This window comes from Diadema antillarum, unplaced genomic scaffold, assembly GCF_040938485.1.
Source record: "Diadema antillarum isolate AM-2024a unplaced genomic scaffold, OU_Dant_1.0 seq00000688_RagTag, whole genome shotgun sequence".
NCBI classification, from domain to species: domain Eukaryota; kingdom Metazoa; phylum Echinodermata; class Echinoidea; order Diadematoida; family Diadematidae; genus Diadema; species Diadema antillarum.
Window position 1 is genome coordinate 1,561,688 of NW_027271593.1, and position 23,999 is coordinate 1,585,686.

General features: G+C 39.1%; 2 protein-coding genes across 2 annotated transcripts in view; one reads left to right on the plus strand and one right to left on the minus strand.

The window, feature by feature from the left end:
• LOC139737304 (2-(3-amino-3-carboxypropyl)histidine synthase subunit 1-like) overlaps nt 1–9,233 on the minus strand; it is a 60,335-nt gene extending 51,102 nt beyond the window's left edge. The window contains exons 1-6 of the mRNA XM_071647976.1: nt 9,195–9,233; nt 3,839–3,949; nt 1,882–1,952; nt 1,392–1,461; nt 1,146–1,209; nt 283–404 (exon numbers count right to left, since the gene is read on the minus strand). Coding sequence (XP_071504077.1) covers nt 283–404; nt 1,146–1,209; nt 1,392–1,461; nt 1,882–1,952; nt 3,839–3,920 — 409 coding nt within the window. The 5' untranslated portion in view covers nt 3,921–3,949; nt 9,195–9,233. The remainder of the gene's footprint in view (nt 1–282; nt 405–1,145; nt 1,210–1,391; nt 1,462–1,881; nt 1,953–3,838; nt 3,950–9,194) is intronic.
• A 743-nt stretch (nt 9,234–9,976) lies between these two features.
• Nucleotides 9,977–22,838, plus strand: LOC139737305 (sin3 histone deacetylase corepressor complex component SDS3-like). The gene is made up of 11 exons (XM_071647978.1): nt 9,977–10,118; nt 12,579–12,645; nt 13,288–13,435; nt 14,244–14,303; nt 15,471–15,567; nt 16,559–16,654; nt 17,701–17,762; nt 20,027–20,054; nt 20,735–20,785; nt 21,679–22,004; nt 22,397–22,838. Exons 1-11 carry the CDS (start codon nt 9,992–9,994, stop codon nt 22,490–22,492), a joined length of 1,158 nt encoding a protein of 385 aa, XP_071504079.1. The 5' UTR covers nt 9,977–9,991; the 3' UTR covers nt 22,493–22,838.
• Nucleotides 22,839–23,999: the final 1,161 nt, after the last annotated feature.

Below are 23,999 nucleotides of genomic sequence, written 5' to 3' on the forward strand. Positions count from 1 at the left end.
TACATCTGGAATCATAGAACATAAAGCTCATCGTATCAAACTTTCATGAGACCACTTTGTCTCCTCATCAAAATAGACAAACTGGTGTTGATTTTACATAACAAATTCAGTGCAAGGGATTTCAACCTCATACAATAAAGATTTCAAAGAAAGTGAAAATACTGGAAAATTATAGATAATTGCTGATTCAGATGAGGAAATTATGTAATGAAGAGAGATCTTTTTTTTTTATAAATATAGATATATTAATGCTTATATATTACGAGTTTGAGATCCCCTTACCCAGACAGCTGTGACCATAGTGCACCATAAGGTCTGCTCCTAGAGCCCTGGCTGTGAAGTCATCCACACAGCAGGCACCATACGTCACATCACCCATGATAACTGTGTCTGCCTCAGTGAACCTTACCATAGAATACAAAGATGTTGATTAGAATGGAATAAACATAATCCTCTGCTATAACTTAGCCCAAACAAGGTGAGGACAACTGTACTTAGTTTACGTTTAGTTTGCAGTCAAACATGTCTTAATGGGATGGTCTTATTATTGTTGTAATTATTATTACTTATGTTGTATTTCAACATAAAATACAAGCAGACATAAAACATAAACAGAAAATCATATTACATGATATAAAGATTGTGGTGATTCTAGGTATTAAGCCTCAACGTCACAGTTAGTACTTGCAAGGAAAGTAAGAAGACCTTTGTAACACATTACAAATGTAGGTACTTTGCAGTCTCAATTCAATTCAATTCAATTCAATTCAATTCAATTCAATTCAATTCAATTCAATTCAAATCAAATCAATTCAATTCAATTCAATTCAATTCAATGATTAGATCACATAGACTACATTATCCATGGTAAATCAAAGTCACTGCAATGTGCTGAAAATGGTGACATGACATTTGCTCCTGCAACAATTGCTCCAGTCCTATTTTCTCCAAGGACTTAGGGTTACTGTTGTAACAGGGTTTTGGGTTTAGTTTGATGTCAGGATTAGGATTTGTGTTAGCTATGTTTGTGGGTAGGTTTAATGTTTGGCTTTAATAGCTTGTAGATGTTTCATGGGAGCTATTATCATAAAAGCAAATGTCATGGACCTGCTGGAAACACACAAGGTTTGGGTTTTTTCTCTTACCTTTCAATGATGTCTGCAATGGTGCAGGCAAACATTAGCAATCCCTCTGGAAACTGAAGAGCAACTGTTCATATGAAATAATAAATTGTCATAGAATGCAGAATTAAGATTATGATATAATGCAGTATTAAATGAATTTGACTTATTTGAAATATGCACATTAACCCCAAAACTTCAAAAATCTGAACTGAGTTTTTTTCATCAAGTATATAAAAGTACAACTTGACTTGTTTTAATCTTACATACCTCGTTTTGCTCCAATGCACTTTGTCCGCCATATTGTCTTTGGTACCTCAAAATTGTAGTTTTGTGGAAGCTGCATAAAAGGTGTATAAGAAGAAAATAAGATCACAGCTTTTAAAAAGAGATATTACATCTAGATTGCATTCCTTAATCATATCTATCACACTCTGGCACAGATCGCCTGACTTTACCATTGTATTTTGATGACAAGAATGTCCCTTGCAGGAAAAACTGACTTTATATTCTGATGGAAAAAGTAAATTTCACATGAATTCAGATAAATATTCATGACTTAAACAGCTCAGCATCATCAAAATGAAAATCAATTTTAAAAGATTGACTTCTTGGGGAAAAAAAAACCCACATGCTTGACTGATAATATGTAAGTTGTCATGAAAACTTAATTGTGAAAAAATCAGTAAACATTCATCTTTGGGCTGATTGAACAAAATGAAGGATTAGAACATCTCAGCAGAGCACTAAGAGATCTTACACTTCTCATGGCATCTTTCAAGAGGGGATCATTGAGAAGTTCCTCAGGTATTTGCCCAACTGTCTTCCCTCCTGTAAAAAACATGAAAACACACAAACAGGACAATTATTGCCTATTAAAGACGCTGCTTCCTCTCATGCATACCACTCTATATCTCATGTCACACACCATGTGCGGAGTAAATGTCTTCATTTAACCCATCTTCTTGTAGGCATTGAAACTCCAGATTGCAGTGTTTGTGGACACCAAATATGGGTGTTACACAGTGGCACAATTTTCAGATAGCTGTACATGATTTTGCTTTGTTCCCCTCACAATTACAGTATGGTACAGAAAAACTCATACATTTAATATCATACCTCATAATATTACGCATTTAAAGTGTATAGTTATCTTGTTTATTTTCACCCATATGTGACCATGAAGTTATGCTACAAATGAAAAGTTAGAGCAATTGATTAAAGAGAACCGACAGTTTTAGCAGGACCAGGGCTGAGCTCAGAGACTGACTGCTTCACAGATACGCCAGTGGCCCAGAGCTCTTTGAATTGTGAGTGAAATTAGGAATGATCCAAACCCTAATGCAATATTTTTTCCATGTGTTGAAAAGGTAATCAGTTGACAGTTTTTATAGGAGATAATCAGTCATTGATATCTGTATACAAGTATAATAAAAAAATGAAATTCAAAATTGGTGTGACATGGACAGACGTAACATTAGGGCAGCTGCAGTATAGATGTTTTCCTTTGTTTTATCATCTAAATAATCTGAGCTTATAACATTCTTCTTTTTTTTCAGTGAGTTCCCAGGTCCTTATTTTAAAAAAAAAATGATCTGAGAAAAGGAGAGAAAGTCAGGATTGAAAATTGAACTCATGAAGTGAACAACAAGCACAACATACTAATGGACAAAATTTCAAAAAAGGCACAATTTTGTCCCAAATGAGAGTGTCCTTAGTTTGGAAACACTATGACACTAAAAAGGAAAGATGAGGACATAATTTATATCGCACTGTTTCTCTTAATAATCAATAATAATAATACAACATTTATAACGTCCATAATAAGTACATGCTTCTCTATGCGCTGTAAAAATAAAGACAAAGATACAGCATACAAACCAATGACTAACAAATAAAACAATCAGCATAATAAATACAATAATTAACAAAAGGGGTAATGAATGTTTATCTTAATCAAGGATAGCCTTTTGACAAGGCCTCATGGCTGAAGATTGAGACTAACTCGCCACACTGAGAACTGCAAGAAACCGGGTGAACGCGAGACCGAGTGGCGCAGCCACGAGGCCTTTTGAAACCTAGGTTTTTTCCCTACCGCCTCCCGATGAAGGTGAATATGAATTATTCATATATTCATGAGTCAGAGCACAGTTGGTATGCTAATGAGGACGTGTCAACGCTGTGCTGGCAATGCAGGCAGCTACGGATGAGCGAGCCGTCGACATGCATACTTATGCATATTCATTAGATGAAACGGCACGGCGTGGTGAGCGATGCGGTCGCTGAAACATGGCTCAAGATAAGATATTCATGTCAGGTTTCAAAAGGCCTCGCGGCTGCACCGCTCGGTCTGGCGTTCACCCGTTCTCTCACAGTTAGTCTCTTTTTCAGCCACGAGGTCTTGCCAAAAGGCTAAATCAAGGAAGATGAGTTTTAAGACTGGAATTACCTCTGAAGCTATTCACAGGAATCCTACCCACAATCTTAGCTGAGGGCCTACTGTAAAACCAGAAACACTCATGGCATGAAACTTTTGCATATTGGAGCCAACAGCCTCTACTGTGGTATGATAGTAACTTTGCAAATTGCCAATGACATTCAGTTAAAACATTGTGTAGACAAAAAAAAAAATTGCACGCATTTTACTTTCGTGAATCTTAAGGGCTCTTCGCCAAATTCATGAAAGTTTCATGCATATTTGCAAATGTCTGGTGTACCTTTCTTTGGTTTGCCAGGAGCAATTCGCTTCGGAGTGCTTTCCTTGGCTGAAATCACAAGTGGACCCGACAGGGAATTCATTCTTAACCTTTGATTTTCACATCAGGCTCCTGCAAAATATGAGTAGAAAAACAAAATATATGATCACATACACCCTACCGAGTAAATAATGCATTGTAAAAAATGTTAATGTTAGCAGTCTTGTTTTATGTGGCATAGAATTGCAGCTGGTGAACACATGAATGATGAATTCTACTACCTTTCCTATCTAGCAGCTGAATTAGACTTGATCAAGCGAAACACGACATACATTGTTCCAAATGGTCCAAATGGTACTTAGTACATTCACAATGAAAGGCACATTCAAAAGGGCAATTTTTTGCTAAAAACAAAACAAAACAAAACAAAAAAACCTGGAGTCAACAGAGGCCTGAGCTTTCGATCCTAGCAGAAAATTCTCGTCAGAGGCAAAATGACAAACAGGCAGGGAAAGCAATATCATATAAAGACTTCACACAACAAGAACAGTCAGGGACGAATCTAGGGACACAGAACAAAGAAAACAAAAGGGGGGTTAGAGGTCATGGGCAAGGAGCCCAGCAGGTAAAGGGGGGGGGGGGGGGGGATGAGAGCAGGAGGGGGACAGATAAAAGGCAGAGGAGGGTTAGTAATGATCCCAAGGGTCATTGGGGGCAACCTTTGAAGGATAAGGATGAATAGGGAGGCAACATCAAACAAGATATTAAAGGACAAGTTCACCTTCATAAACATAAGGATTGAGAGAATGTAGCAATATTAGTAGAACACATCACTGAATGTTTGAGGAAAATCGGACAATCCGTTCAAAAGTTATGAATTTTTGAAGTTTTTGTGCAGTAACCACTGGATGAGAAGACTATTGCAGTGTGTGAATAACTTAGATGTCACATGCGTACAACAATATAAGGAAAATATAAAGAGAATTTGACAAAATTTCATCTTTTGAAAAAAGTACACATTCCCCAGACTCGTTACCGACAAATGTTATGGGTAATATTATTTCCCCTGCCTTTAGAAAGTGGCAAGTCAAGTGCTCTTTTATTATGCGAAAAAAGTGAAAATATGTTGAATTTTCTTTACATTTTCTTTATACTGTTGTATGTATATGACTCACAAGCTGTAGTAGTCTCCTCATCCAGCGGTTCCAACACAAAAAATTTAAAAATTCATAACTTTTGCATCGATTGTCCAATTTTCCTCAAACTTTCACCGATGTGTTCTACTAATATTGTTGCATTCTCTCAATCCTTATGTTTATGAAGGTGAACTTGTCCTTTAAGGAACAACAGAGGATAAACAAAGGAAAAGAGTGAAATAGCAACAGCAAGGTTGGGGGGGGGGGGGGGTGGGGGGTTGGGGCTGAGCAAGCAGCGAGCCCTCATATGGTGTACCTGGAGGAGGCAACAAAATAAAAGTGAGAGTCAACCAACAAATGCCAGTTATCAAATATATCAAATCACAATAATGATGTCATAATAATAATAATGACATTGACAACAGAAATGAAGATGATACCTAAAAATATATGAAAAAAAAGGGGGAGGGGGGAACACAAAATCCAAGGGAGATAGAAAAAAAAAATATACGTTGATGCAAGCATGAATATGCATAGTGAGCACACAAACATGTCAAAACACAAATAGGTGTGTGAATGTGTAGGTGGAAAAAGGCTGCAAAAAAGAGACTCCGACAAGAGGAAGGAATCAACTGGGAACAAAGGGTCTGCAATAAGTCTGCAAATGAAACCTGATAACATATATGCACAACAAACTTAGAGCTATAGTGATTCTCTAGTTTGTAAAAAATATTGCCATCTCACTCAGGATAAGATAAAGTGGAAGAAATTGATGAATATTAGAAGTTGATTACGCTTTTGAACTTCCCATTTTGGAATTTAAGTCTGACTTTCCGCATGGCTTCAGGCCATGCGTAAAGAAAGTTACGCAGGACTTGGTGGGACTTACGCATGACTTAGAGCTTTGTGAAACAGGGTTTAAAGTCCTGCGTAAAATTACGCAGGACTTTGGGATTTACGCAGGGTTTGGGGATTTACGCATAACTTAGGTCAAACTTAGATCTTTGTGAAGCACCCCCCAGTGCAGCAGTGTATGTGACACGTGACATATATTCTACTACTACTTCACAGTAAAGTTACTGACAGTGACAATGCTGATTAAAATACGACTTTACAAGCGATTACACTAACAAAATGTGTAACAGTTAGATTTTTACTACGTGGTACATGTAGCTCTTCGATAGTTCAGTTCGTCTGAACATCAGGAAAAACAACTACACTCATAGGGTAGTAACAAACTTTCTTATTTCAACAAAGCTATAACTCTGGCACTGTTCCAGTTGAATGGAAGCATGCCTTAGTGACACCCATACACAAGTCCGGTGATAAGTGCAATCCAGGCAATTACAGGCCAATTTCCTTGACCTGTATCTGCAGCAAGGTGATGGAGCACATCGTGCTCAGCCATATCTCAAAACATGTAGCTGCCAACAACATCCTGGTAGATGAACAGCATCATGGGTTTAGGCAGAAATTGTCCACACCACCCAAGCCACCCATGACTGGGCACACACCTTGCAATGCAGAGGCCAAACAGATGTCATCTTCCTCGATCTTCAGAAAGCCTTTGACCGGGTACCTCATCACCATCTACAGACCAAACTGGAATATTATGGCATAAAAGGAGACACACTGCATTGGACCATGTCCCTGCATGCCAACAGGCAGCAAGCAGTTGTTGTCAAGGGCTCCCGCTCGTCTTGGATGCCTGTGACATGTGGGGTACCTCAAGGATCGGTTATCGGCCCAGCCCTCTTTCTGCTCTACATAAATGACATCACCACAAATACAAAGTCCCAGATGCGCCTCTTCGCAGACAGTGTGATCTACAGAGAAACCCAAACCATGAATGATGTCGCCATCCTTCAGCAAGACCTTGAAACCCTATCAGACTGGTCAACAAAATGGCTTATTATGGCATTTAATGTTGAAAAGTGTGCTTCCATCACCATCACAAGGAAGGGAAGAACCATTGAGCACAACTACAACCTTTGCAATGAGTCTGTACCCAGGGTTGACATATTATACAAGTACCTCGGAGTCACGGTACACCATATCCAAGGACCTGGGATGGAACACACACTGTCAACTCGTACAAGGCAAGGCTAGCAAAACCCTTGGGCTGATAAGGAGAAACTTGTCATCGTGTTCCAAAGCTGTAAAATCAGAAGCATACATGAGCCTTGTCCGACCACAGCTGGAGTACGCTTCTGAAGCCTGGAATCCCTACACTTCCAGTACTGCCGAAGGCTTAGAAAGAGTCCAGAAAGCAGCTGCTCGCTTTGTCACCTGCAACTACAAAAGGTCCACTTCAGCTTCAGGGCTCGTCTCCAGTCTGGGATGGGATCAACTGCACACACGTCGTCTCCATGCACAGAGCACCATGTTCTATAGAATACATCACCAGCAAAACAGTCAACATCCATCTTCCTCACTTCATAACCCAAGCTCCATATGTCAGCAGAAGAGATCATGTGCTCAAGCTCACCGTCCCCGTAGCATCAATTGATTCTTACAAATTCTCATTTTACCCCCGAACCACTCGCATCTGGAACCAGGTGGCAGTTACCAACCATGGCAGTTACTGCCCCAACAGTAGCTGCCTTCCAGGAGGCTGCCCTTCCTGCCATCAAAGGGCTGAAACCTCCTGTGGGTTCCTTGTTGCTGTAAATCTTACAGAATTGTAAGTGTGCACATCACTATTTTTATTGTACTACGACTGCACCATCACCCACTATCACAGCACATCCCATCCTAATCCCATCCCGGTGTAGTTCGGAAAGAGCTGCTTCAGGGATTATCTCATCAAGGTTCAAGGAACATGCTGCCAATTTTAGCTGTGGAAGCAACTACAGCCAACACTACTAACAGATTCAAATCAGAAATCAGTTCGGGAAACCCACTCACAAGGGGGGCCCCTCCTTATAAGTAACCCGTCCCCCTTATAAGTAACCCCGTCCCCCTTATAAGTAACCCCCGGGGCACCCCTTATAAGGAGTCTCCACGCTTTTTTGCAATGCAACACGAAAATGAAAGGACTGCGGCAATTCGCTTGATTATGTCCATAAAGCTTCACAAGTTTCCTAGTTACTCACGAAATTTGAGCAAAATCGGTTCGAGGCATCATATCTAAAATCATGGATTTAAATGCGATGTCAAACGACCCATGCGAATGCTGAAATGCGAGCGATTACTGGCGTGAGTGTCGCCAGGCGCGGCGGCGCGGCAATGCTTGAGTGCAGACGTGGCGACTTTGTACGGAGACAAGTTGTTCAGCGCAGCTCATGAGCTGAGCTCATGAGCTGCGCTGAACAACTTGCTGAATGCGGGAGCTGTTGGAAATTTCAAGCTTCATCGGCGAAACTTGCAAGTTTCAACTTAAAATTTTTGTTTAGGGACGACTTCAACTGGACAACCCTATGGGAACGTATCCTTTTGTATATATGCATACCAATTGCAAAGGTAGGTGGTTGACTATTTCGTTACTTTTGTTATTTTTCCTTCATTTAAAGCCACCTGAATGAACGAATGTCTCCGTACTCAGTCGCCACGTCTGCACTCAAGCATTGCCGCGCCGCCGCGCCTGGCGACACTCACGCCAGTAATCGCTCGCATTTCAGCATTCGCATGGGTCGTTTGACATCGCATTTAAATCCATGATTTTAGATATGATGCCTCGAACCGATTTTGCTCAAATTTCGTGAGTAACTAGGAAACTTGTGAAGCTTTATGGACATAATCAAGCGAATTGCCGCAGTCCTTTCATTTTCGCGTTGCATTGCAAAAAAGCGTGGAGACTCCTTATAAGGGGTGCCCCGGGGGTTACTTATAAGGGGGACGGGGTTACTTATAAGGGGGACGGGTTACTTAAGGAGGGGCCCCCCTTGTGAGTGGGTTTCCCGAACTGAAATAGACACTTTCCTGTCAAAGAAATATAACAAGTTCACATACTCCACAGAGTAAGTTTAATCATCTTAACTAGAATCTGGTCAATACTGCAATAAAGACGAGGCATCAAGTTGACGTACAGTGGAAACTTGCTGAAAGTGGGAGGGCATACAAGACTAAATTTAGATTTACTCATTAGAAACGCTACTGTCCTTCCAGAAGCCCGACAAGACAAAACTCCAAAACAATGGAGTATTCAGGAGGACCTCAACCAAGTACCAAGTATACAGTATAAGACAGGTGAATACAGGACCGGTGAATGCCGGTGCATTGTCTACGTAAGTTGACCTTACTCAGCACTGCAGTTCCGTTCTCGTGTACTTTCAGCTTTCGTACCACCTCGTCAGTGCAGCGCCAGCCAGCGGGTCAGTGCAACGTTAGCTGAGCTCGTATCGGGTCGGGGCCCGGGGAGGGCCGGCGCGGGCGGCCGGCCGGAGGAGTGGTATGATAGAAGAAACCGCTACTCTCCACGCACGCACGATGCCTCGCTCGCACGATGCCTCGCTCGCCGAGGCTCGGGGGTCACTGTAGTTCACTGCTAAAAGTCGCACAAGCTCCGTCGGCTGGTCCTAAATTCAATAAGCTTCACCGAGTACAGTCGTCGATGCTGCCCTAGAAGAGCTTATACGCTTACGAAGTGAAGCTTTTCACTATTTGTTACATGAATAATTACATGCTTTGTCGGTGCCGTACAGACTGTACCATCATTGTTCTGCCGAGAGTGAGTAAAGTTCTCGTCACAAGTCCTGTATGTGCAGTGCTAAATAGCCCGCTTCTCATGAGTTATTGACTCATTGTAGAATAGCCCAAATAACGCCATAGATGTTGATCGCTTGCCCTTCTGCTGTGATATTATCGCATGGTCTTGAACGACAATTGGGCTACTTAGACGTCAAATAAAGACAGAAAAATCGCCAATTGACCTCTGACCCTGGGAGATAGCCGCCGCAGTTGTTTATGAATTCAGTGTATGTACAGTACAGTGTGCATGAATTCCCATCACACATTACTGCATGCGTTTACATGGGGTGCTGTGGTAAGCGGTGGTATTAACGTTAACTTAGACAAACTCACTTGGCTTTAAACAAGAATGAGTACATTGTTTGGAAACAAATCCCTGCCAAATGGCGTCGATCCCGCGAGAGAGTACGAATTCAGCGACAGCGAGGATCACCGCGACAAAGGAATAACAACAGTGCAGCATGAGTCCGATGAGGGTAAGTAGCAGATGAAGATGGCCCACCCATCACCCTAACCGCAGCAGCGACCCCATACGGACAAATACGTACCGTAAAGGGTTACAGCGCCCCGCGACGGGGTTACCATCACCCATGCCATGCCTAACCGCAGCAGCGACCCCAATACGTACCGAATGTTACAGCGCCCCGCGCCGCCGGGGATAACCCATGCCAAGCAATTTGTATGCTGCACTGTGCAGCCGTGCAGGAAAGCCGCAGCTGCAGCTTGCCCTCCTCTTGATCATGTGTGGTGTGAAACGTTTGTTACATGCGACACATTAAAAATTTAGATTCTAGAGTATGAAACTATGACATACATTGTAAGCATTCCTTCTCCGCTGTCGTGCAAAAATATTATAATCGGTCTCAGCATCACAAGCAAGACAACTGTTCGGTCTGGTTTAAATTAGACCTAGGCCTAAGGCCCTAAAGTTAGACTTCTAATGTGATCTAGTCTACATGTTGTTAAACACTGCGTCACTGGTTAACCATTATAATAGTAATTACTGCCATATGGCATTGCATAATGCCATTCCTTAACGTTGGTAAGGTAAAAAACCCCAGTATTCGATCATTTAGGGCCTAAGCTTTTCTGCAATGTTTTTCAAACAAAAATGATGCATACATACATATCAATCCCTCTACAGCAATGACCCAATGTAAATTTATGTGAAATATATTAAATTTATTCAATCTCAATTTTTCATTTTGTTCACCTGTCTCACAGAATTTCACAAAATCCCAAAACATATCACCTTGAAAATCCCCCAGAATATGGTTCGCCGCGGTCAGAATTGGTCACGCAAAATTCAAAGTCAATGTGTGTTCAAGACAATGCGTGTTCACCAAGTTCAAGGGCAAGGCAGCTGAAAAATGCATCGTGCACAACCTTGTTCATTCTTTTTGGCGAAAATTGCATCAGCGACGTTGGGGCGCCCGTTGGTGACCAAATACTGACTGAGGAATCAGCACTCGCATTCAACCCTTGTACATTGAGTCACTGCATCGGCATGTATTGAAATATTCTTTTGCATTTTTGAGGATACCATCACACTCCGAGCTTGCGATAAGCAAAAAATCCCACAAGAGAACAGTGGATTTCTCGATTTTTAATAATAGCGCTTTTTCAGTGACCTGTAGTCGTAAAACTGGGCTTAATTGCACAAGCTTTGGGAAGGTCACGCTGATTCTGGACTTTTGAAGGTGAAATTTGGGATTTTCGATGGATTTTTGGAGCGGACTAAGGCCCAAGGGACTTTCCTGTTGTGAATGTGTGTGCAAGTATGTGAAATTTGGTTGTGTTGTGACAGTAGAAGAGTTATAGAACTTAACTGGCTGGTTATTAAAGACAAGTGGCGGAATTTCGGGAGGTGACCGGTAATCTTACCCAAATAATACTAGTATGTGCAGTATGTGATTTTGGCCAACACTTTCACTAATGTGATTTAATTCTTCTTCTTTCGGTAATTAACCCTAACTTACCTGGGGGGGGGGGGGGCATAGTGCCCCCCCCCCACACACACACTTCGCGTGACATCTCCGCAACGCGAGAACGCATCCACATGGGGATTCATGACAATTTACCTTGAAGCCTTGTGCAACTTTTAAGACCAAATTTGCGATGTCCGGGTACGCGGTTACGAAGTTACGCAACATTATGTAAGTGCATGTCAGACTGAAAATTGCTCAAAAACGTGATTTTGTGTACAAAACCAATGCAAATCAGGTTTCTATCTGAAATTCGTAATTGTTTCATTATATTTACTTTTAGTGATTAAAAACAATTAATTTTATGTTTCTTATGATTGAAATAGTGTTGCCAATGATTCCCATTATAAAACAATAAAAAACAAAGTAAAAAAAGAAATATAAGAAATTATAAAAACAATAAATAAATGAATTAAAATTGTTCCATTTCTTTTTTTTTGACCTAAATTAAATCAGAATTCACCAAAGAGTCCTCGAGCAAAAAACTTTGAAGTTTGCGGGCTGTATTTAATGATTTCCAGCCAAATTCTAATTTTATGCATAACTTAACATAATTCATATGAAATAAAATAAAGCGATTTAGTGAAATTTAACAACACAGCCCTATAGATTGCGTCATGAGGGACATGTGTGCCAATTTTTGTAACGAAGGCGCGAATCGCGGCTGAGATCATAAGGGGGGCCATCATGCCCCCCCAGGACTTTAAGCTCACAAAATAGCCCAGGTAAGTTAGGGTTAAAGCACTTTACTACAGGCCATGTAAATCATGAGATGTATCATTGTACTTGTCAGACATGTCAGAAAGTTCTCAACAGTTTTCTGTTTCTATGATGTATCTCTTTTGTGTAACATGTTAGCTGTCTGGAGAGTTGGATGGATTTTGTTTCAAGGTATATACAACGTACCTCAAACATGATTTATTACAGCTGTACTTATATGCTTGCTTACAGATACTGAGGATGCCAGTGAGACGGATGCAGCCAAACTGGAGGAGGAGTACACTGAAATGAAAGAGATGTATGCCACTTGATTCTCTTGTGTACCTGTGTGAAAACTCTGCATTCGAGTTCACAGATGTGAATTGTAGAAACTGAGATGAGTTTGCAATGCATGAATTAATCATGGTAGTGAATGAGGACACTCTCAAGCTGTCTTTCTAAATAATGAATTACATTAACATTGCATCTAATGAGCACAAAAGAATTATTTGTTGTTTAAAACTTAGGCATGTCAATGACTTCCACACTGGAGTGCTATCGCAATGACTTTGATGTCACATAGCAGATATTGTAACAAAGTTTATAGATTTGGAACTGAAAAGCAAAGTTACATGCAAATAAGATGCCCATACATAAATATTATGACTGCCATTCACCCTCATTTTCTAGAAACTGATGAGTAATTGCATTCATGACATAATGTTGATATTTGTACAAATAAAGTTGATTGACCATGATTTTGTTTTAATGTAACATCGATGAATGGGTTTATGCCAAATATGATTCTTCTTTTATTATGTAAATTGCATGGGACATTGAACTTCAAGCTACATGTACGATTCGGAGATCAGCCAGCTTTTCTTCAGAATAAATTCTGAATGTGACATGCTTAGCTCATATTTCAGGCTGTAATGAATGTATTCTGGATTTGTGTGTCCAGGATCTACAAAGAAAAACTGGCAACGTTGAAGAAACAGCTCCAGCAAGTCATGGACGGTAGCCACCCTGAGCTCAACAGGAAACTGAAAAAAATGGAACAGCAATACAAGGAACGCCTTCGGATGGCTGAAGTTTCCAAGCAGTTAGAGGTGACAACACCTTTTCCATTTTCAATGCCCTGCTGTAGATTGACACTATTCTGGTCATAGTAATTCTACATTACATTCTCCTTTTCCAGGCAGACCAAGAGAATGTTCTTTCAATTCTTACTTCAAGATGATACATTGGTGATACATTTTGTTGATATTGCATGATATGGTATGCCTAGTGAAAATCAATTGACTTTCTACATTTCATACCTATGAAACAGTGGAATAGGACTAGTCTTACATTATGGATGTACGTGTACTTGAGACTTGTTTCAGGACCCATGCATGTGCACATTGTGTGTTTGTTTTTCTTTTCATGTTAACAGTGTTTATTCATATCTGACATTCTGCTTTTGTGCCACAGAGCAAGAGACAGCCTTTCACCTCATGCTTTAGATTTGCACAAAATGCTTGTTACCCATAATACATTGTATCTACAAAGTATCACTTGATGCTTACACTTCAAATCATCCTTTCCTTTGATCACTTGTTTCTTCTTCCACTTTTTGAGCAAGTGCTATGTTTCACTTGAAAAGAAAAAGAATACTAGTACTATGTGGTATACTGTACATGTATGTAGGAAAAGATATAGCATGATGCCAATTGATATCATGAGATAGGAAATGAGGCACAGTTTTGTAGGAAGCAGGGCTGGTTAAATTCATGGGAGAAATCTTTGTATGAAACTGTTGGAGAAAATATCTATCAATGTTTTGCCTTTGATTTCCCACTGACTGTGTCTTTTCACTTCATGCAAGTGACTTACTATTTCTGAATGTCATTACTTTTTGTATTTTTTTTTAAACAGATGGAACTTGTTGAAAGAGAATATGTCAAAGACCAAAAGAATGCAGGAAAAGACTATGAGGTCAGTAAATTTACACTTGTTTGTCTTTATCTAACCTCTTAAATTCTTGGTTAGAGTGTTGAAAGCAAATTAGGATACTTGCCAGATACATAAGGAAGATATGTACACTTTGTATGTTGTTGTGGCAAGAGAGTGTTTTAATGTTCCTATATTACTGTTCATTCACTTTTGTAATATGCTGTTATGTGAACAGACTGCATTCTGGGCTCCGTAAATGAGTAAACATACAAGTACGTATGCATGAAAGATAAAGATTTGAGGATGTCATTATATTGAGTAATTAGTAACTAATTGTGTATAGAGCTCACACCTCTAATGTCACCTTGAAAATCAATATCAGATGTAACAATCCTTTTGTGAATGATGTAGGTATTCTTTATCCTTGCTACATCGACAATCATAAAAAGAAATACTAAAAAATCCATAATGTATATGTACAGATGAGGACTGATTTTCTTTGTTAAACATTCTCTTTGACTGTAAACACATGAAAGATGTGTGCATGTGTACCATCAAATGAAGTTGACAGTAGACATCAGTTATTTTACCTCTTTCATTTTTTGAATTCTGTATGTTTGAGTTCAAAAAATAGAAGACAAGAAAACTAGAATTGAAGCACTCCATGAATGCAGACATCCACCAGGCAGCTCATTTCCACCTATACACACATGCTACGAATTGCCATATTTCCCAATTCTCTTGTATCTCAGAGTCCACCTCATCAGCTTACTGCTGCATGTGATGCCTCGAGTGTGCTCTCAGTGCGCGTTTATGCACACCTTAAATACGCATAGCTTGGCCTCTCTTTTGTTGGCCATATTTGTCAATTATAGTCCTTCCAAAAAAATTGTTAAAGTATCCTGGCTCCAGATGCTTATCAGTCCTGATCACTACCAAATTTCAATTATCTGTTCCTTGTGTCATTATCAACCTTTCCTGTAATTAGATTCAAATCCGTTCACATCTTTTTGAGTTATTTTGCAAACAGACAGACACAGACAAGCAAACCAACACCGGCAGGAACATAACCTCATTGGGGGATGTAATGATGTAGCATGATACCAACTAACATCATAAAGACAAGATGGACTGTTTACTTAATATAGGCAATGATTCCATGACAACAGGAAAAAAAAACACTTATTTTTTTCCTCCTGACTTCTGCAGACCAAAAAGATGGACCTGATGGAGACATTGTTGATAGAACTGGATGATAGGAAGAGAATGATAGAGATAGAACACCAATCAATGGAACTCACAGGAGGTAAGCTGTACTTCTCTCTCTACATAGACCTTTGGAGTAGTGAGCAGAGTATTAAACATTACTCTAAGCTCTACTGAAGATGACTACATGCTAGTACTGATTACAAGGAGAGTGTAGTAATCGGGTGGGTGGGAGTGCAGCAAAAAAAAAAAGTCCTACCTTTTAGAGTTATATTTTATTGCCTTGTGCCCTATGCACACACACACACACAAATACTTACACATATGTACAACATTATCATTGTATGGCAGATTACTCGACTCAGCATTTAGAATGAAAAATTTCGATTTTTGCTGATTTTCACGTTGGAAATTATTTTCTTCTCTGTTAGTGTTATAAACTTCTGGTGCCCCACAAAGACTCCACACCAAAAGATGATGTATTGCACGTGAAGGTGGTGGGTTAGTGTGGGTAATGGTCATTTGGTAATTGTTATTTACTTACAGGAACAATTTTTTAGTAAGTGGTAAGACAATGATATGTCAAACAGTTTGAGTTTGGAGCATATGATTTGATTAACATCACTTTGTTTCTTCAACAAAGGCTACTTTCTGTCCGGGACAAATAGCCATATTCCATAATTTGGCAGAGTAGCCTGACAGTCAGTAGCGTAACAGAGCCAGTGTGCCCATCATTGGTGCATTGGTGTATTTTCATATGCTTCACACATTTAATGACATCATGTTCCTTATGCTGGTTTTATTCTCCTGTTCTGGAAAAGTGTTTTTTACAATGCCATCTTGTATACTACACTTTCAGTATGAATTGATATGAGAAGAAATGAAGTTTATGTTGTCATGCTCAAGTTTTTCTGAAGTATAGACTGTAAAAAGATCAACCAAAAAGTCTTTCTTGTGGGCCAGATGCTGATAGTACTAACTGTAGGTAGTGATGTGACTGATATAAAGTTTACAAGCTTGTTTGAAGTCTGAAAATTGTGAATTGTTACTGAGCTGTTGCCATGAATCTACATGTATGTCTTATGCATTAGACTCTATGGAGATCAAGCCAGCTATAACCAGGAAGCTGAGGAGGAGACCCAATGATCCCATTCCATTACCAGAAAAGAGACGGAAACCATCACCTGATATCCTTTGCTGCTTTACACACACTGAATCAAGTTCTCTACTGTTGTCTGTTTGTCTAGCTGAATACTAAATACTGTACATTGCCCAGTTTACACCAATGAATCATAGACTTGGTAATACTACTGGAGCAGAACACATTTCTGCAGGATTGCAGGCTCTGATTTATACAATTTTGCAATGAATGAAAGAGAAACCAAAAATGCAGATTTTTCATTTATTTTAACTGGATATCTGTCCCCCACTCCCTTTTTTCAGGCTGTTTCATGTGATTTTTGCAGAGAATTCAGAATCAGCAAGACCTTCAAAGATGTCTTTTGTCACCCTCAGGAACATAGTAATACATGAAGCTATTGAGGGTCAGCTGATTTTGCTATAAAACATGTTTCCCATAAACACCTGCCCCGAATATACTCAGGACTAGTCTTTCATGGGTTAATGCGTGTACAGTATATAGCAGGCAAAGATATTATGTGCAGATGGTACATTGATTGGAAACAGTACAGTGATCTCCGTGGTGATGATGGTGATCTTACATAAAATAGTACATTGCATATCTGGTAGGTACATATAGACTTATTCTTCCAAGTTTAACCTGGTATATATGAATGTTACATTGTCTAATGCAAGCCTAAAGTTTAATGTTGCCTTGTTCTCATGGGTCTGTGTTGGCTCCAATTAAGCAAAATCTTGCTAAGAGGAGAATAGACCCACTATGATGTATAGACAGACATCTATGTTGTATCAAGCATACAACTAGTAGCAGTTTAGCTTATGGCTAGTAGCACCACACTTCTGTTGTTCGTTCTCCTATACCTGTGCAGTGCTAATGATGATGATGATAATAGTAGTAGATAACATTTATATAGCACTTTATACAAGCATTTTTATAAGTATATGCACAAATTAAAAAGTTGAAATTGCTATCCACGTGAGCTCCATTCCATGACTTCACTGTTCAAGATATATGAATGCATGAAGACACAGAAAAAAAAAATTATGTTTGCTCTTTCATAACTTTTGAATATTTGACTTGACCAAGGTGCACCTCAGTTTTGCTACTTACTGAACGATGAGGACATTACAGCTGACATTAAAGCCCTCACCAAGGTAATTAATCTCTTAGCTTTCAGTGCCTGCCTTCTTATTGAAAACTTCTGTACACTGTACACAGTAGTGAATGATCAAAGGCTCTCTTTGACCTTTAGTGAAATAGACTTCCCTCTCCTGTCTTACTTGCCATTACCAAGCAGTTCATTGTGTTGTGTTCATGCTTTTGCAGAATGTGCAATATAATTTTGAGTGTGCTTTTCCTAAGAACAACACGAAAGAATTTCTGTATTTTTATGCCTCCGCCACGAAGTGGTGCCGGAGGCATTATGTTTTCGGGTTGTCCGTCCGTCCGTCCGTACGTCCGTACGTCCGTACGTCCGTCCGCTTTCGTTTACGCGATAACTTGAGTAATATTTACTGGAATTTTACCAAACTTGGTCCAAGTATGAAGTATGATGGGGCAATGATTTGATTAGATTTTGGGTGAAATCGGCTAAAGGTCAAAGGTCAAGGTCAAATCATGAAATTTATCCATTTACGTGATAACTCAAGACTGTATGGAGCAAATTTCACCAAACTTTGTTGGAGGATGATGTATGATGGGACAATTACTTGATTAGTTTTTCAGTGAAATCGGACAGAGGTCAAAGGTCAAAGATCAAGGTCAAATCCTAAAATTTATCTGTTTACGTGATAACTCAAAACTGGATGAAGCAGCTTTCACCAAACTTGGTCCAAGGATGATGTATGATGGGACAATTAGTTGAGTAGATTTTAGTGACATTGACAAGAGGTCAAAGGTCAAAAGGTCAAGGTCAAATGCTAAAAATGTTGCTATTTCCCCCATATCTATGCAATGCCCACAGTTATTTTCTTGAAACTTAGTGTAGACATGTACTACTGCATAAAAATTCTCCAGAGAGAGTTTCATGTCATAAGGTCAAAGGTCAAAAGGTCAAAGGTTAGGTGAAAATGTTGCAATATCACTTTTCTCGCAAATGATTCAATGTATCTTCATGGAACTTGGTACATATGCATGTACTGACTGGCAGGGATTATCTAGGGAATTTAGGGGTCATGGGTCAATAGTCAGGGGGTGAAAGGTCAAGGTCAACTCCTCAAAAGGTTACTATTTCCCTCATAGTATATGCAATGATTGCATTATTAGTTTTAAAATTTAATATATGTACATGTATTACTTAATGGAGATTCTCTTGGAAATTTCCAGCCAGAAGGTCAAAGGTCAAAGGTTAAGGGTCAAAGGTTAGGTTTAAATTAAAAAAAAAAAGATATATTTTGTACTGTAATTACACTCTTTCTTCATACCTTGAAAATTATACTCAATGCATAAACTTATAATAAGGTCGGTCAGAAGTCAAGTAAAAATTTTCAATTCCCCAAATATGTGTACCTGCACTCTTTAATAGACAATTATAGCAAACCCAGTTCGTGGAAAGTGAACATTCAAGATATTTCTGACAAACCTGTTATTTCGATACTTTGCCAGTTATGTGAAACTGTCATCACACATTGTGAAGACATTGTACTATACACCTATTGGGAGAATCATGCATTATGGCGGAGGCATCAGTCGCCGTAGCGACATTTCTAGTTTATTATTTTCTATTGATTGATTTTTTTCTTTTTTGTGGGGGGGGGGGCTGTCATCTCACTGTATTTTAGTTAAGGACTTTGTCACACACTGTACTTCATTTCAACACTACCAGGCATCATATGGGATATGTGATGACTGATATATAGTATGTTGCAATTAGTAGAGGTGACATTTCTTCTTCTTCTTCTTCTTCTTCTTCTTCTTCTTCTTCTTCTTCTTCTTCTTCTTCTTCTTCTTACTTCCATTCAGTTGTTATTTACATTATAATACAGTTTACAGATATTTACAAGCATATATAGCAAATACAAAGAACATCGCAGAATAGCATTTAAAGACTCAGACATCTCCAACCCTAAGAGGGTCAATTACACAGCATCTTACATGTGTACACGTAGCTTGGCCTCAAGACCTTCAAGATATATTGTCAATCATCAGATCAGTTTGACTTTTGAAATGTCACAGAAGGTGTAATGAGATGCATTTTAATACTGGAACCCTGTGCAGTTTTGTTCAAAAATGAATAATTGGTTTCATTTCCTAATGTACCGCTAACCATAACTGAGAACCAGAGGAAACAAATGACAAATCTTTCTAGATCACAAGTTCAGTTTCAGTTTTGAAATTTTTTCACTCTTATCTTAGCACCTGTTACCTAATAATGTATTTTTTGTAATATTTTTCTTTTCACTTCTGATTTATTTTACAGAGTAAAAGTGGAACAACCAAGAAATCAGGTAATCTTGTATATAAGATTGAATTTCACTCTGTTCACACACTTTGTCCATTTCCTCATATAAAGGCTTGTTTTTGTCCATATCTTTACAAACAAGGCAAAAAATAGCATTCAGTGCAACACCTTTGTGTCTACACAGAAGATATTCTGGTGCTAAATTATGTAGCTTTATTAGCAGGTTCAGTTCTGTGCTACATCTACAGTCACACCTGTCTATAGTGGCCACCCAAGGGAGAGAAAATGGCTGTTATAGAAAGGTGGCCGCTATAGACAGGTTCTTCAACATGCCTTTTCTCTCGGAGGGAATTGTTTCTCGTGGCCTTACACAACAGTTGGGCACTAAGACAGGTTTGACTGTATGGGTTGTCCTATTGCACTGAATATTGAAGTCAACAGTAAGACATAGTGGTATATAACTGTGAAAACATGTTTGGTATGTGACCAGTTTATAAAACAATTTAGAGGTAAATTTCACCATGTGTAGAATGTGGTTGACTGATACCACTCTCTCACTCTTTGATTTTCTATTCTTTCACTATCTTCATTGAAGTTACAGTAATATTTAAAAAAATGAAAGAAAAAAAGAATCCAACAAGTACAACATTTACTGTATCAGTAGCATAGATGAAGGGACTCATTGAAAGTCATGAAAACTCAACTCTGCCATTGTTCTTGATGCAGGAAACATCCGTAAGTCCGCAGAGAAGACACAAACGTGGAAGCCCAAAGCCTGTAAGTGACTCTTCTCTCATGTAGGATTGTACTGCCTACTTGGTCGTATTTGGCTCTGTAACCAGCTAGTATGGCCTGCCATCATTCCTGCTGATTGTAGCAAAAATAGCAACCATGTTGAAACATTATCCAGTGTCAAGGGTATGAATATGTGCTAACAAACAAAGGAGCAGTAAAACAATGCTGAGTGGCATACCGGAAATAAGCACTTCAAGTGCACATCACTGTCTCACTCTCAACCCGAGACGCTGGCTTTAAAAAAATAAAAAATAAAAAATAAAATAAAATAAAACAAATAAAACAAATTTAAAAAAATGAAAAAAAAAAATGTTCAATAGCAATAATCATGTGATAGATTTTAAACTGCTTGAGATGATTTTATGATATCATGGGAAACACAAACAAACTAGGTATGATAAAGGGTCAGCAAAGTGCAAATTACATTATGGATGAATGATCCAAAATGTCAGCAGATAATGTAGTTAGAACCTTTGAGGTTTTTCAAGATCTACCATATGTACAAAACTGTAATCTTAAAAGAAAAGAAAAGAAAAGAAAAAATGGTTATACATGCACAGACCCATGGCCTGGACATGCTACTGACTGCCTGAAGCTGGTAATAAATGAGTTGAGTGTGTTGACAAAATGCTGTCACATATGTGATAAGAATTTTATCTTGCAAATATCTTTTTGTATCACAAATCAGTACTTGCAAATTCCAGTCAATTTCTATGTCACAACAACACTGAATTCCTTTTGCTTGTATTTAGTTATGTAAGGCAAATTACAACTGGACAGCTAGGAAAAAAAAAATAACCCCAGCAGAGTAACACAAATGAGATATGTCATGGTAATTCTTCTTTATGCATTTGTTTGCTTGTTATATTTTTTAGCATGGAAACCCAAGACAGGCATGAAATCCCATTCCAACCATGGCTCACACAGCCACAGCAACAACTCTGCAACATCAGGCAACACAACCAGCACCACAAACACTTCAGGCATTACAACATCCACCACTGGCAGCACCAACACCACCACAACCTCCAGCAGTAACAGTGGAGCAGGAAGTAGCAGCAACCATAAATACAATGTGCGCATTGAGGATGGAAAGCTGTTCTATGAGAAGCGTTGGTTCCATCGAGGCCAGAATGTGTACGTTGAGTCCAAGGACATGGGGAAGGTCAGCGCAATCATCACATCCATCGGCCAGATTGAGGTGAGAATTACTAGATAGACAACCTAGGTGTGTGCTGGACTTTCAGAAGATGCTGCTGGCTTAATACTGTGCAGCATATGATGACCAATCCTTCTGAAGTCACTAAGCACCAATTTTTGTCTTTTTCACACTTGTTGTTGTCATCCTCCACCAAACCAGGTTTGATAGAGGTATTGAAAGGGGGTTGGCAGTCAGAGTATGGACAAAGGGTGGGAAATCCATACACATCAAAATCCTTGGATGAAACAAGTTACTGCCAGGTTTGTTGTAGAGTTTCTTTGCATGTTTGAAATTCAGTCCTGGATGTGATATATCATGCACATGTCTTCCAGTGTGTGACTTCTGTTTTGTAAGTTAAACCCATCATCTTGTTTTGTCTCTTCTATCTGCAGATCTGGGTGAAGAAAACCTTGGACAACCAGAAGATGCGCATCTATGTGACTCAAATGCAGAAAGGGAAATATAAGATCAGGAAAAGATCCACATAATCCACCCATGTCTCTTTTTTGTCCTGGGCCTGTATAGTCTGTATTATATTGTATATAGGTAACTCTAAGGGCACTTCCTTGGAGATATTTGTAGCATTAATCATGATTTGCCAGACGTCTCCACTGACTGAGCAATATTGGCCTTCTCAAAGCATTGGCACACAATAATCAAAAGATTACATATAAAATACATGTCCACTATGTAAGGAAGAGTTCTTAATTTTGACCTGTCCCAAGAGATATCTGAGGTCAGCAGGCTAGTGTAGTGATGCTTCTCTGAAAGACAACACTGGATTAAAACAACAGCAGTAACATATGAGGGAAAGACAATGCCATTTGCCTGGGTATTTTTTATGTGATTGTGACCAACTTAGAAACTACTGCAACTATCTTACTTGGGTTCAGTTTTGTATGAAACTCTGCTGATTCTGTTTTTGTTTTGATTTGATATCACTGAAGTCAGCTGGAACACAGATTAAATTGAGTGAACTCAAATTCAAGAGTTTCAAATGCCTGCCTAGGCTAGTTCTAGTTTTAGCTAAAATATGGCGTTAAATGCCAAGACAAAGGTTATCTTCCTAGTGGAAGAGACAGATTTCTTGTAAGATGACTTTGTACAGGGTGCATATCGTCAAAGTCCCTTTATTTCTCCACTTTCTTTATAAGCAGATTGTGACATGCATCAAAAGAGCTTTTGTTCAGTTGTCCACTGTTCTAATTGCTATCCAAAAATCTTTTTCTAGTTTCCAGACTAACCAAGGTTTGCTTGCAGTCAACGTCTATGAAATATTAGTGAGCTTTAGATTTGTGGCACCAGACAGCTGCTGTTCCCTTTGTCCAGCGTGGGAGGATGCATGTCATAAACATGAGTGACACAGATCTAAAGCTTGCTATTACCACCAAGAGAGGAGTGTTGATATAATGATGAGGTCAGATAGTGTAATAATCCTGGTATTGGTGTAAATCAATGGGGCCAATTTTCTTGTTTGTGTCAGCCTTTGGTGTTTGAACTCCAGGAATTCCTCCGCACCATTATACCACGGAGGTTCAAGAGAATGGAGTCACAACGGCGCAAAAATATTTTAATCATGAGCCAAAAAGGAGCTGCCACACAGATAGGAAGACAATTGACTCGTGTCTCATTGCATAATCACCAGCCACTTTCTAAGGAAGATATGTCTTTGTGATGGTAATTACTTTTCGCTATCCCTTCTTATAAAAGGTAGGTGGTACAGACACAAGGATGTGTTAATAGAAATTGCGCAAAAAAATGCTGAAAGAAAGATGAAAATTACTTGACTAGGCATACCCAGGCACTAGTTTGATATATCATCAATAAAGAATTATACTTGGAGATTATTCCATATTATTTTTATTTGTGGAAATAAAGTGGCTTTCCAGGTTGGTACAGTTTTAAACATTTTCACATGATACAGCTCTGATTTACACTGTTGCACAAATTTCTGGACAGGATTGAATTTTGTTGTACATGCTTTATCATTAAGTG

Coding starts and splice junctions, on each gene's coding strand:
- LOC139737305 (XM_071647978.1), top strand. CDS start 9,992: ATGAGTACATTGTTTGGAAACAAATCCCTGCCAAATGGCGTCGATCCC. Junction 14,304..15,470: donor ATGCAGGAAAAGACTATGAG/GTCAGTAAATTT, acceptor TGACTTCTGCAG/ACCAAAAAGATGGACCTGAT. Junction 22,005..22,396: donor CATCCATCGGCCAGATTGAG/GTGAGAATTACT, acceptor TTCTATCTGCAG/ATCTGGGTGAAGAAAACCTT.